The sequence below is a fragment of the Homarus americanus genome, unplaced genomic scaffold (genome assembly GCF_018991925.1).
Source record: "Homarus americanus isolate GMGI-L3 unplaced genomic scaffold, GMGI_Hamer_2.0 scaffold60559, whole genome shotgun sequence".
Lineage (NCBI taxonomy): Eukaryota > Metazoa > Arthropoda > Malacostraca > Decapoda > Nephropidae > Homarus > Homarus americanus.
In genome coordinates, this window is record NW_024752976.1 from 75,446 (window position 1) to 90,661 (window position 15,216).

Sequence of the window (15,216 nt, forward strand, 5' to 3'; positions counted from 1 at the left end):
ATGTGACGCTGTGACGCTAGGATGCTGGGATGGTGTGACGCTAGGATGATGTGACGCTGGGATGGTGTGACGCTGTGATGATGTGATTCTGAAAACAAATAATACTGTCCACTGTGACGATGCCAACACCTTCCACAACGAGACTCACCACAAAATGACGATGGTGACGATGATAACTCCCTATAACTCACTAAACAGACGTGACCAAACACTTACATAATGCTTCTTATCCTCCCAAGTAGATGAGGTGAGAGCCTCGATAGATTTACCCATTGACTCTAAACGAAGACAATTACAGCCAGGTCAGGTCAATTCCCTCAGACACGTGTATTAGTCATGTATATCTTCACCTAATGACCAAGAAAAAATATTATAGAGAATTATGATCATTTAATATTTAACCCTTTGAGGATGATCACTTAACCCCTTGAGGACTATGACTTAACCCCTTGAGTATAATGACTTAACCCCTTGAGTATAATGACTTAACCCCTTGAGTTTAATGACTTAACCCCTTGAGAATAATGACTTAACCCCTTGAGAATAATAACTATACATTCCCATGAAAACTTAAAAAAATCTAACTCAAGGCTTAAAATCGTAAAACATCAAAAGCTCTCAACAAAAAGTAAAAAAAAGTTTTCAAAGTACATTACAGTGAACGCTAACCTAACCATCATTCACATCAACAACAGGAACGATACTCTTACTATGTCTTTCTTACGATCCCCCCCCCATCCCCCCATCCCACCCCCCATATCTGTAATGTAAACCTGATCCTCAAATCGTTACCAAAACTTCCTCGCCCACAAGACCATCACCAGAAGTCGTCACCCAGATAGCCAGCCATTGTCGTTATTCTGGGGGAGGAGCAGGTTTCTTTTGTCAATGTTGATGTTCTTTTGTTTCTGGTTGGCTGAGTGTCCCATCGGTGGTGTGTTCTTAGGATCTCTTGTTATGTTTGTTGATTGTGTTGTCGAGTGGGATTACGTGACGTGAGGAGAGTCAGTGTGGGGGAACGAGAGGTGGTATTCATTAGTTAGTTTGTCTTTCAGGCGTAAGCTCTCGGGTGATATTTTCTGAGGAGGAGGAGGTGAATCTCTCTCTCTCTCTCTCTCTCTCTCCCTGTTGTGAGTTGTGAGAAGTTTTTCGTGTCACCGGAGGGCCGTGGGAGTGAACACCTGATGAAAGACGTAGGTGTCACATGGTTTCAGCCGCTGGGATCTTTACTTTCTCAGGTCCATGGCCCTGTGATTCTTATATTTAGTGGTCCATGGCCCTGTGATTCTTATATCCAGTGGTTCATGGCCCTATGACTCATATCCAGTGGTTCATGGCCTTATGACTCATATCCAATGGCCCGTGGCCCTGTGAATGTCGTGTACAGTGAGCTCTTAATTCAGGGTCCTGTGGCATTTACTGTCAAGTCCAAGTCATAGTCGAGAGAGAGACGACAGGGTGGGACACTTTCACCTAACATTACTCCTATCGTCCGAACACCCATAGGCCGCCTGGCTCTGGTTACGGTTGTCATATAAATAAATGACCGGAGTGATTGTGGCTTTTCCGTCTGTGTGTGTGTGTGTGTGTGTGTGTGTGTGTGTGTGTGTGTGTGTGTGTGTGTGTGTGTGTGTGTGTAAGGCTTAGTTCTTCAGATATTCGAGGAAAAAATACCACGTCCTTAACTTTCCTGATGGTGTGATGGTTCGTGATGGGAAACGATTGTCCGTGATTGTTCCAACCTCCAATTCATAATTACGAACCATCATTGGTACATCAAACAACACCCCCACAGAACTCTACCAGGTCCTCTACAGACCAAAAGGAACAAAAAAAAAAAAAAAAAAAAAAAAGGTAAACAAAAAGTAAAGATACCTGACGTGATAAATCAAGACAAGATGACTGTAGTGTCTTAGGAACTTCAGCCTGTCCTACAGTTCCGGTATTTCCTTCCTGACGGAGTTGAGGTTTTTTTTTTTCGTTGCTGGGATGTGATTTGAGGAGAAATGTCTGGATGTAAGACCACTCCTGCCTCGCCTTCTTCAGCTGACACAGGTGCTTGTGGGAGGAGGAAATGATTTTGTACTCTGAGGTGTGGTGAGAATTTTTTTTAGTATTATTTTTTATTAATTTTTTATTATCTTGTTATTTTGATGTTCAGGGTTGGGTTAGGTTAGGTTAGGTTAGGATAGGATTAAAAGAAGAAGAGGAAGATAATAAACAAATAAACAAACAAACACATCCCTATACCTCATCACGTGGTAATGTAAACAAATAATTTATAATACAGTTGTTTGCAGTTAATACCATAGACAATTAAAGCGAGTGTATATATATATGTGTGTAACTGATGATAAATTAGATTACTTTCTCAATTATTCTATTTAAAAACACTATAGTTTATTCTTAATCCCAAATATATCAACAGTAACTACAGACAGACAGACACACAGACAGACAGACACACAGACAGACAGACAGAAAAAATCCACATTCAGATATTAAAATTCAAATACTTTTTTTTTACAGTTCAGATTACAGCAAAAAAAAAATCATACAATATTGAGCAGGTAATTTCTGGTCCAGGTAACAACAAAAGGTTAATTGAATTTTTACCTCTTGTTAATTGACACATATTACGTAACTTGAAGATTATATTTGTTTAGTGTATTTGTTGGTGTTTTTGTGATACAGATACTATTTATTTATTGTTTTTATTCTTGTTTCTCTGTAGAGGGTAAAAGAGAAAGGGTGATAAAAGGTGGATAGGAAAAATAACATCATTCGTTATTTCTCTCTTCCCCCGTGTGTGTGTCGCAGCACGAGCTAGTGGTGGCGGCAGAGGTGGAGGGTCAGGCAGCACATGCTATGGTACAAGTGACAGTTCTTGACGTCAATGACAATGCCCCCTACTTCCTCAACCCTAAGCCTCAAGTAACTGTCGTGGAGGAAGACGACCGCCATCTACCAGCTACCATCGCCACGGTTAGTAGTGGTAGTAGTAGTAGTAGTAGTAGTAGTGGTAGTGGTAGTGGTAGTAGTAGTAGTGGTAGTGGTAGTGGTAGTGGTAGTGGTAATGTAAGTAGTTGTGATTGTAGTTGTAGTGATAGTCTTAGTAGTGGTATTAGTGGGAGTAGTTGTAGTAGTAGTAGTGATAGTAGAAGTAGTAGTGGTAGTAGTTGTAGTAGTAGCCATTTGCAAACCGTAAATAAAAACAAAGAAATTTATTTGTTTTTAATGAACGTAAGAACTTTTCAGACTTTATAAATATTATTTCTGATTCTTTTTTGCATGACTTTTTTTGTTGCCATTGTTGTTGTTGTTTCCCCCCTTTGACCTTATTCCAAGGTACATTAAACAACTCACCTGGGCAAAAGTCTCATTAACGCTACTCACCTTAATTACCTTGGCTTCTACCTGTATAGTCACCACACCACTGTACTTATTTTTTTACCACTCCCTCCCCTCACCACTGTACCAATGTCACCACTCCCTCCCCTCTCATTCTCTCTTCTCCTCTTCTCCCCTCTTATCTCCCCTCTCTCTCTCTCCATTCTTAACTCATTATCATTACCACCATCTTCAATTCCCACCTTTTATTCTCTCACCTCTTCCTCCTTCCATCCTCCTTCCCCCTCCCTCATTCGTTCACCTCCTTAAACCTCCTTCCCCCTCCCTCCTCCCCCATTTCCCCCCATCTCCTTCCCCTCATTGTCCTCTCCCATTCCTTCTCTACCACCCTTCACCCTCTAAACTCTCCACCTCCCTAACCCTCCCTCCTTCACCTTCCCCAGCTCACCATTAGGTACCTCCTGCCGTGACCATCCCCTCAGGTAGGTTTTTTTTTCCAATTCAACAGTAAAAGTTTCAATTTACGTGTGTGTCCCCCCCATAGGCTCCTCGCTCCATATATTCCATTTGTCCTCCGCCTCTTTTGGGGTTAGTGGGAATAAGTCTGGGATTTTTCTTTGGGAGTTGGGGATTTTTTAGGTTTTTTTTTTAGTGTAGGGGATTTTTTTAAGGGAATTTTTTAATATGGGGATTTTTTAAGGGAATGTTTTTAATGTAGGGATATTTATGGGATTTTTTTTTAATGTAAGGATTTTTTAAAGGGATTTTTTATAAGTAAGGAACACTTAAGCAGAAGACAACAACAGTTAGAATGAATGAAAGAAAAATCTGTGTACTATTAATATTGACTCTTGTCACCTTGCAATATTAAAAGAAAATACCTGCAATATTGAAAAAGTTAAAGGAGATTATTAAAATTATCAGACTCTCTCACAGCATCTGGTAGTAATAAAGTTTGTTTGTATTAGTTGAGTGTGTTACCTGAAGATTAGCACCCCCAGTCTTATTACATCTACCGTTTAAACACCCTATCGCTACCTGGGAGGGGGGTAGGTTAGGTTAGGTTAGGTTTGGTTATGGTTTGCGTTAGGGTAGTTAATCTTCAGGTGATTCAAGGCAATAAAATTCAGTGGTAATAATGGTAGTAATAATAGTAATGGTAATAATGGTAGTAATGGTAGTAATAATAGTAATGGTAATAATGGTAGAAATGGTAGTAATAATAGTAATGGTAATAATGGTAGTAATGGTAGTAATAATAGTAATGGTAACAATGGTAGAAATGGTAGTAATAATAGCAATGGTAATAATGGTAGTAATGGTAGTAATAATAGTAATGGTAATAATGGTAGTAATGGTAGTAATAATAGTAATGGTAATAAAAATAATAATGGTAGTAATGTCAGTAATGGTAGTAATAATAGTAATGGTTGTGTTGTGGTGTACAGGTGGAGGCGACGGACCCAGACTGGCTGGACCACCACGGGCTGCTGTACACGGTGAGGGGGGATGGTGTTGACGGCTTCCACCCCACCGACGCTTTCTTCTCTGTCAACTCTCTTACCGGGGAACTCATCCAGCTCAGGGTACGTCACTGTTAGTTTCACCATTATCTTTCTCACTAAACCTATCACGTTAAATCACCAGGATAACTCTTCATAACTCTTTCCTAACCTAACCTAACCTAACCTAATATTTATATCAAGTACATTTATTTTAACACGAGAGAAACAAATTTATCAAAGCTAACACTACCATGATGGATGTATGATAATATATAATCCTATCCTGACTAAATAAATTTGTAATCGGGTTAAATGAAATGTATGTATACGCAGACACAAGGCTTTTAACACGAGGTAATATCTGGAAAATTACCTGTGAGTCGTGCAGGTGTGTGTGTGTATAGTAATTGGCTTATACCTGGTGAATGATACCTGGTCAACGATACCTGGTCAAGAATACCTGGTCAACGACACCTGGCCAACGATACCTGCATTATAAATATAATTAAAATGACAGTATGAGAAAAGTTTAATACAATATATAAATAATAATAATATTCAAAACACTCTCCCTGTATCGTAAATAAACTATTATATAGGATATTACCTAAAATGTCCAGGTAATTTTGTCCATAGATTAATATAGGTAGGTGTGTATTTACCTGTCTCAGCACTTAATTAACTTTCTTCTATAAAACACAGGTGACTAGAGCGTCCCTGAGTGTGTCACTGAGCTAACTAACACACATGACACGAGAATCAACCGGAAAGTAAAACGAGATTGAAATCCAGATTGGGAAGGAAATATTTCAGGTTTACATTTTCGATTACAACAAAGTAAAACAATTTAGTTATAATGTTCGTTTTCTGTTTTCCTCTTTGGATATTATCGCCTTAATGTATTAATTCAATAATATAACCCGGAATTATATTAGGTTCTTAGGGTAATATATAAAAAGGTTACAAAAAGCAATGTTATAGATAACTTCCTAGATGGTTTCAAAATTACACTGAGACTCTACCTTAATTTAAATACCTTCCTTTATCCCTAATTAAGGAGTATAAAATCTAATCCATACCTTACAAACAATGAAAACTCGAATATAAACAAAACAAAAAAGTAAACAAAGAATAAACCAATTATTTATATATCCCTCACTTCATAAAACATCCATTAGGTAAATCAACAAAAACAGGTATTGAAAAAAGCCAACCTAAATTACACACCTAAATATTATTATTACTTATGATTTTACAATTTAATTTTGTTTAATTTCCCGAGAGTAAATGCAAATGAGAGATATTTTTTACATTTTTTTTACATTGGATCACACACACACACACACACACACACACACACACACACACACACACACAGTTGAAATATACTACATGGTGATATTGACCCCCTTCCCCTTTCCCCTACCCTCACCCCCCTCACCCCCGACCCCCTCCCCCCCTCACATAATATGGTTAATCTACTCACGTTTACCCAATAGCATACACACACACACGGGCTAAGGTACTTTAGGCCGGGACGGATTAGGTTTATGAAAATGGTGTTACGGTGATCTGTTGCATGCTGTACCAAAAATGAATTGAGGGTGTCTGTCTGTCTGTGTGTCTGTCTGTGTCTCTGTCTCTCTGTATGTCTGTCTGTCTCTCTATCTGTCTGTCTCCCTGTCTGTCTATCGTGTCTGTCTGTCTCTCTTCAGATTATTAAAACAAGATAATCATGCCTTTGGTTGTGTTAAGATTACCTGTGTCTGTTTCTAATTAGGCACTGGACAGGTAACTCAGCCAGAAAGGAGGAGTTGTGAGAGTTGATGAAGGAGGGAGTGAAGGAGATAATGAAGGAAGTGAAGGAGGAGGTGAAGGAGATAATGAAGGAACTAAAGGATATGATGAAGTAGGAGAAAGAGGTGGTGAAGGAGTTCTTAGGAGATGATGATGATGATGATGATGATGATGATGATGATGATGATGATGACAACTCTCTTCTACAGGCACTGGACCGTGACCCGCCTAGAGGAAAGGAGGTGTGGAAGGTAAGGGTACAGGTGAGGGACGGACAAGCACTATGGAGTCGCCAGGCTATGGATCGCCTCCTAGCCTCCAACTCCAAGAAGAAGAACAAGGACCACAACGATAAAGTAAACAGAAGACGAAGAAATACCAATGATAAATCCAACAAGAGAAGAATAAAAAGGGGAAATATATCACAGGAACCATTAATCACCCAAGGACATGATAAGGGAGATATTGCTGCTGGAGTTGAGAAGTTTATTGAAGAAATACCTGACATGAGGGAAGGCAGCCATCTTCCTGAACACAGAGAGAAGTATACCAGGATTGATGGTGATGAATTAAGCAGAAACTCGAACGTAAATGATGATATTAATCTTGAAAATGGAGGGAAATATCCTAGAAGATATTCATTACATACCGTTCTGGATTCACGGAAGAATTACGAACCTCGAGAGAGAAAAACAACAATGTGTGGACGTCAGCAAGAAGTAGTACCTGAGAACTTTAAAGGTGAGAGAATGAGAATGAATCATGACTCAGGAGGAAGTAAGATTCATGATGATTCACAGACCAGGTATAGAGGAGACAGTGGAGCAGCGGTAACGTCACATTATGGTGATGGTGATGGTGACGGTGATGGTGACTTAATGCCCAGCAGCAAGACTACCCACGATGACCTGGACCTGAGGACCACACCAGAGCCCAGCCTCAAGCTAAAGACAAACGAACAGTCCCCCAGGTCTTTGTTTCTCCATCTAGAGTCTAATAGTAGTAACCACGCTCACAAAAGTCGTAGTTATGATGACAAATTGCTGTCATCAGACTCGCGTTCAACAACAGAGAAAACAATTCCTTTGGTTTCTAAAAACGGCATCAAGGCCACACACATCGCTGAATCATTGGCAGATAAAAGCGACAGTGTAAATAACATCCAAACATCTGCATATCCACCTAATGGCACGGAACCAACCATAAACCCTGGCAGCGGCAGTAAAACCACACATCCAGAAAATTTATCTCGTAATTCTGGACGTTCCCGTGACTCCGGGATCAGATGGAAGACCTTACCAGAATCTATAGGTCCTCAACCCTCCCTGGTCACCCCAAGAGGCAGGAGAGCAGCGGGGGAGGAGGACCACTACCATCTGGGCAGCTTCAGTACTGACAGCGGCTGTGATGAGGGTCAGGACTCAGCGAGCGGCAACAAGACTCAGGCAGCGGGGCGTCGCCTGGGTGGTGGCAGCTTAAACGGTCTGGGAGGGTCGCGAGTACACGTGGCGGAGACGGTGGTCACGGTGCTGGTGAAGGACATCAACGATAACCCTCCCGTCTTCCCCAACGCCACCATGTACGGGGAGGTGCAGGAGAACGGCCCTATAGGTGAGTACACTGACTTGTCTCATGTTGTAGTAGATAGATTCCTTAACCTTTCTTCTCAATAATAACCTAATGTGTTGGTGTTTGAACTCGCCATTGTGTTTGTTACATGTCTGGTGGTGTTCAGACTGGTGAGCGTTGACAGCTATCGCCACCAAACATTCAAATCATCGTTTATGACATTAATGGGTCAAGGGTCAGTACAGACTCATATAAAATGTGATTCCTGGTCATTAGGCTAATAGTTGATGACCTCATAGTATCGTTCTACGTCCTAAACACCTTTAATTATCGTCAGTAAGTATAGACCATGAAGCACACTCCCGGGCAGCCATATTGGTTGGAGATCGGTTAGTGTCCAAGATGACGATTTAAGATGCAGTGAGGCGGCCTAAGGGAGAATATCGTTAAGTATAATATAAACATAATAAATACTTAGAAAATAAGTCACTCATGCTGCACTTAATGGCGCCGCCCCTTCAAATATTAACTTCAATTTTTAAATTACATTCCGCCTTTCAACACAAGACTTTACCCGGAAATATTAAACCTTGAGTCACCTATTGTATTCCGTAGAGACACAGTAAAGGTCAAGACTAACAGGTCAAAGGTCATTCACCCTCTTTTATGGGACTGTCGATCGAGTTTCAGATTAGATTTCGTGTAACAAGTGAGAATTCTCAACCGAGTATTTCCTAGGGACAAAGTTTATTGAATTTACTTATTTTCCTTTGTTTTTTTCTTGTTACTGTATCGAGACACAAGTAAGATCTCTCAACTATACGACAAAAACACCAACAACAAAAACGAAAAAAAATTACAAATATTTACAAAACGAACACAAACAAATCCCAACGCATGGAAGGAAACAACAACACTGAATAATAAATACAATAATAATCATAAACAAAAAAGAATAAACAGTAAACAAAACAAACTTTCCCCCAATAATATTAGATCTTATCGTAAGGAACAATAGGTGTCAGTTTACCATTGAGACCGTGAGACAGGTATACGCTCCTAATGTCTCGGGGTTATGTTCCGTAAATGGTGTGTTTTGCGCTGGAACAGGAAATTGTGAGGCTCTTGTGGAATATCAACTTGTGTTTTTTTTGTATTGGCTGTATGTATTTATGTATGTATTTATGTATGTATGTGTGTATGTATGTGTGTATGTACTGTACCTTCTGCTGTCATCCTGCCACTGGTCACGCACTGTAAGGCAAGTACAGTTGGTACAGTTAGGTGGAAAGTGACAGCTATATAAATTATGTACTTTTGAGTGAGTTTTGTAGTCTGGGGTGATGCTTTTACACGTTGGTTTATTTATTTTTAGTTGATTTATTCTTTTTTTTAATATTTTATACACAAACATCTAACATTTATTCAACTATTAGAAAATATTATTACCTGAAATATTCTATAAAAAAATCAAATTTATTCAAGACCTTTTAAAAATATTAGTATATTGTTAATTTTTTTTCACAAATTTAAATTGATTTATTTCATTATTTTCTCTGATATGAAAGTAAGTTTATTTAAGGTAATATTTTCTAACGAAGATGAATATATTTTTAAAACGTTATTCTGTATGTTAACATTATCCTCATCACTAGATATTAACAGATATTATAAAGCTCAGGGGATCTTTAATAATAGTTTAGTTACGTTAACAAATTTTAGTAAACAAAAAACTATGACAGAATGTTGGAACAATACATCGAGTAAAGACAAGATTAACAAAGACCATAATAAACCAGGGCACGCCAGAGTCTTCTACCAGGTGTGTGGGGGAAATTTTCGCGCTAGAATTTATCGACAAACTCTTTAAGTAAAACGCTATTCCAATTAACGTAGAGAAGAGGCGGGATTTAGAAGTAATTATATCACCTCAAACATTTTTTTAATTATTTTGTGGTTGTTGCAGAAATACGAAGAATAGGAATTATTTCAGCGTGTAACGATTATATTTATAAAGAAAAAGCTTGACTAATTACTGTTTATGTTATCAAGAAATCGTGAGAAAAAAAATTAACTCAATACATTTTAACAACATTAGTAATAAACAATAAAATATACCTTACAAAATTATACATATTATTCATACGTCATGGAAAAAATGAAGAAAATAAATTGAAGAAATGTTTTATTACGTATGTAAGCGATATATAAGGGAAATATCTCACTCCTCCAACAGATTACATGGAGAAAAAAATATTAAGGGCGTAAAAATTCATTGGAAAATAAGTCAAAGTGACACCATGGCTCCCCAGACCCTCTTGGTGGTGCTAGAGATGTATGGGTGGCCTTATTTTTTAGATTTGGTGAACGGTAATGGTACAAGTGGGATGTGGGAGGTAATTAGGGATGGTGGGGAGAGTCCTTGGAAGTGTTTGGGGAGGGTTGGGTGGGGGAAGGTGGTGTGTTGGGAGTGTGAGAGGGGTGAGGGAGGAGTGGGGGGGTCTGAGTGGGAAGGTGCAGAGGGGTCATGCGGGGTGGGGGGTGGGGGAGGGGAGGATTGAAAGTTATAGCCTCTTGGGTCTTGCAGAGGAAAAACTTGAAGGGGTAAAAACTGCGAGGAAGGATCAAGGTGTATAAGATGATAAGGTGAGCGAAACGGTGAGATAGTAAGCAAACGGATAGACAGAGAATGAGCAAAAGAAAAACAGAAAGGCAGACAGACAATGAGACAGACAGACAGATAGACAGAGAACATTTAAGAGTATTAGTAACTGTAGTAGACACAAGGTGTGTGACATTAGCTACAGGTTAAAAGGCTCTTCTAATGATCACAGGTAAAGGTGTAAGGTTGACTACGAGAAATAATGATGAAGACGAATAGCAACACAGTGAGGAGGTAACTGGCTCTATCAAGGTGTGTGTGTGTGTGTGTGTGTGTGTGTGTGTGTGTGTGTGTGTGTGTGTGTGTGTGTGGATCTGGGATTTCATCGACCTCACCAAGGCCTTCGACTCGGTCAACAGGGAAGCCCTCTGGTGGACCCTCAGCCGTTTTGGCTGCCCACCAAAATTCATCGCCATTGTGAGGCATGAACGTCAGTGTCCTGCACAATGGCACCCAGTCTGAGTTCTTCCCCATCCAAACGGGGGTTAAACGAGGGTGTGTACTGGCGCCACCTCTCTTTTCCAATTTCTTGGCTGCCTTCCTTACTCGTGCCATTACCAATTTAGCCAGCGGGGTGGACATCGAGTACCGGATGAAGGGCTTTTTCAACATAGACGACTCCGGGCAAGAACAAAGGTGTCAGCAGCTTCCATTACTGAACTTCAGTATGTAGACGACCTCACCCTTGTTGCTCACACTGAACGCGACCTACAGGAGATCCTGAACACCTCCGCAGATGCGTATGCACACTTCGGCCTTGAGGTGACTGTACGTAAGACTCAGATTCTTTTTCAGCCTGCCCCTGGTTCAGACACACCTCCATCATCCATCCAGCTTAACGGTACTACCCTCTCTAATGTTACCCACTTTCGGTATCTCGGCTCCCACCTGTCCACCACCAAGGACATCGATTAGGAGATTCAGCATTGGATAAAATGTGCATCTCAAGCCTTTGGCAGACTCCGAAACCGTGTCTTCAGCTGTAGGGAACTGAAATTATCTACAAAATTACACGTATATCGAGCAGTGGTCCTCCCCACCCTGCTATATGGCAGCGAGACATGGGTCACATACAGGAGACACCTCAAGGCACTTGAAAACTTTCACTAACGTTCTCTGCTCCATCCTCCGAATTCGCTGGGAAAACAAGAGAACAAATGCCAGTATTCTCGCTGACACCAACTGTAGGAGCATCGAGGCTACAATTATCCAAGAACAACTACGTTGGATTGGCCATGTTACCCGCGTGGACGACAGTAGACCGCCAAAGCAGCTATCTATCTATCTCTCTATCTATCTATCTCTCTCTCTCTCTATCTATCTATCTATCTATCTATCTATCTATCTATCTATCTATCTACCCACCCTATCCCCTGTCTCCTTTCATTTATCAATCCCTCCCCTCCTACATTTTCTCTCACTAATTCACCAAGTTTCCCAACATGACATATCGTTCCTCTCTGTCATGTCATAATGTGAGCTCCCAGACACACCCAGTAATTACATGCAGCATATCTCATGACGTGTGACTTATCATCGTTATATGCTTCTCAACGCTCCAGTGTGTGTGTAGGTTGAAAGGCTAGTTGTATGTGTGTGTTATGTTGGTATGTTTATGTTGCCTGATGGTGCATGTTGTTAATGGAAAGCTGAAGAGAAATTTTCCTAACTTAATCTGACCTGACCTGACCTGACCTGATCTGACCTATGCTGTGCTGACCTAACCTAACATAACATAACCCAACATAACATAACATAATATAACAGCTTCTCTCTCTCTCTCTCTCTCTCTCTCTCTCTCTCTCTCTCTCTCTCTCTATCTCTCTCTCTCTCTCTCTCCTCTCTCTCTCTCTCTCTCTCTCTCTCTCTCTCTCTCTAATCTCCGTCAATCTTCTTCTTTCTTTCCTTTTTCCCCTCCACATAATTTTTCGTCCCCAGCTGTTCTCCTCCTCCTCCTCCTCCATCTTCTTCTCCTTCGTTTCCTTCTCTCACTGCACTTTCTCTTCTTCTTTCTCTTCATTAATTCTCCAGTTATTTCCCCTTCACTTGTTTCCTTATCTTCTTATCCTATGTAATTCCCTCTTTCGTTTTTTTTCGTGCTAATGTTCCTACTTGTTTCCCTCTCTGCTCTTCCCACTGTTATTAACATGTTTGCTTATTCCTTCTTCCAATATTCAAAGTCTCTCTCTCTCTCTCTCTCTCTCTCTCTCTCTCTCTCTCCACATTGCCTTTATCTTCTACAAGTTTATTTTCATTTCACATTTTTTTTCTTTTCGTGTTGTTTGTATTTCTCTTCTTTTATCTTCTCTCCTCCTCTTCTTCCACCACCAAGTCATTTACATAATCCGCCTTTCCTCATTATCTTTTTCTTCTCCTCTTCCTTCTTCTTCCTTCTCTTGCCCTCCATCTTCTCTTCATTTCATTATCCATTTTTGCTTATTATCTATCTTCACCTGTCATCATTTGTTAATAGATTTCTCTCCTGTCGACACCTGTTATTAATTTGTTACCTGATTCACATTGCTCTCACCTGTTATTATCTGTTTTAACTTAATTATCACCTGACACCACCTGTTATCACCTGTTTCTTATAATACCAACAAATCAAATGAACTTCAAACAAAACAAACTATTAACATTATTAATATCATAATTTTGTAACTTAAAGAAAATATTTTGAAAGTACATTAAGAAACTCGTAAAAAAAAAACGTTCACGTAAGAATAATAATAATAATGATAATATCTACTTAAATACTGAATAAAAATGAGAATATATTTATACTAACATAAGACAGTTAAATGTTAGTAAAGAAAACATAACAAACATATCTACGACAACATTTCCACGACAGGAAAAATAAAAGTTGTAACAGCGTTGAGAAAAGTGTGACGGTAGTTTGACACACTCTTCCTCCGGGGTAAAGGTGAGGTGAGGAAAGTTGGAGTGAAGACCGTGAAAGGTGTAAACAAGTTGAACAAAAGCGAATGTAAACAAAGAAGATGCTGGGTGTTTGGGGGGAGGATGGGTGGGAGTGTGAGGGGTAGGAGGTGAGGAGAGGAGTGAGGGGGAGTGGGAGGTGAGGAAGGGGTGAGGGAATGAGGAGGAAGGGGAACAGGGAATATGAGGGAGGAAGGGGGGTGTTGCCTCGTTTCATCACAGCAGAGTCTCCAGGTTCCAACTCTGTTTTATCTTGAAGTTAAATTAAGAAGTTTTAAATAAATAAACGTATCGAGAAAGAAGAAATATAACACTAAGATTAATATAAGTTACTGGGGTATTATTTTTATTTCACTTTGCTGTTTATATTTACGGTCCCTTAGCTTCTATATTTACGGTCCCTTAGCTTCTATATTTACGGTCCCTTAAGAGTTATTATCTACTAACATGTTGAACCGTAGTTGTAAATTTAAGAAAAATCTTCCCTCTCCTCCCCACCTTCCCCTGTCTCCCGTTTCCCTCTCCTCTCTCCCACCTTTTCTCCCCTCCCTCCCCTTCCTTTTCCCCCCTCCCTCCCTTCTCCCTCCCTCTTAACATACGTAACATAGTACCCCCCAAAAAAAAAAATAATTCTAATGAAACACCAACGAAAACAAAAGAACAAAATAACTAAAGCCAGTAATTAAAAAATGCCAACTAATTAGCTAAGTAAACTGAACAGAAATCGAAGCTAATCGTATAATTGATAAAGACCAGAAAGGGAATTATTTTAAAAGCAATTATCAAAGAAACAAAATATATCTATCGTAAAATATTAAAAAAACATAAATAAAATATTGTCAACGAGAATATTAAAATGTAAACATCAAAGTTACATTTATTTAATTCAGAGTAAAATAAATATAGAAATATATTATTGGAACTGATTTTAAAAGATGTAATTATTGATGATATAATAATCTCTCTCTCTCTCTCTCTCTCTCTCTCTCTCTCTCTCTCTCTCTCTCTCTCTTCATCGATAAGTAGACCAGAATAATTAAATCTCACCTTCTCCCTTCTCTCCCCTTGTCTTCAGGCCATTTCTCCCGTTCTCTCTGTCACCTCAATTCTCTCTCCCGGTAGTAGAAAGTTGACAAGTATAATTACATTTTCTCTCTCAGTACCTCTTTTATTTCCTTTCTTTTATTTGTCTTCTTTCTTTCTTGTTCTTTCTTCATTTTCTCTTTCAACCAATATTTTGTTTTCAATTTTTCTCGTATTTTCTTTGATTTTCTCTCTTTTTCTTTGTTAATTTCTCTCTCTCTCTCTCTCTCTCTCTCTCATCTTTCTTCATATTTATTTTTTCCTTACGTTTCTTCTAACTTTACAAACACACCTTTACAAACACACCTT

General features: G+C 39.4%; 1 protein-coding gene across 1 annotated transcript in view; it reads left to right on the forward strand.

Moving 5' to 3' along the window:
* LOC121855233 (putative neural-cadherin 2) overlaps positions 1-15,216 on the forward strand; it is a 77,540-nt gene that overhangs the window by 48,627 nt on the left and 13,697 nt on the right. The window contains exons 4-6 of the mRNA XM_042350113.1: positions 2,821-2,985; positions 4,800-4,937; positions 6,863-8,264. Of these exons, the coding sequence (XP_042206047.1) occupies positions 2,821-2,985; positions 4,800-4,937; positions 6,863-8,264 (1,705 nt within the window). The remainder of the gene's footprint in view (positions 1-2,820; positions 2,986-4,799; positions 4,938-6,862; positions 8,265-15,216) is intronic.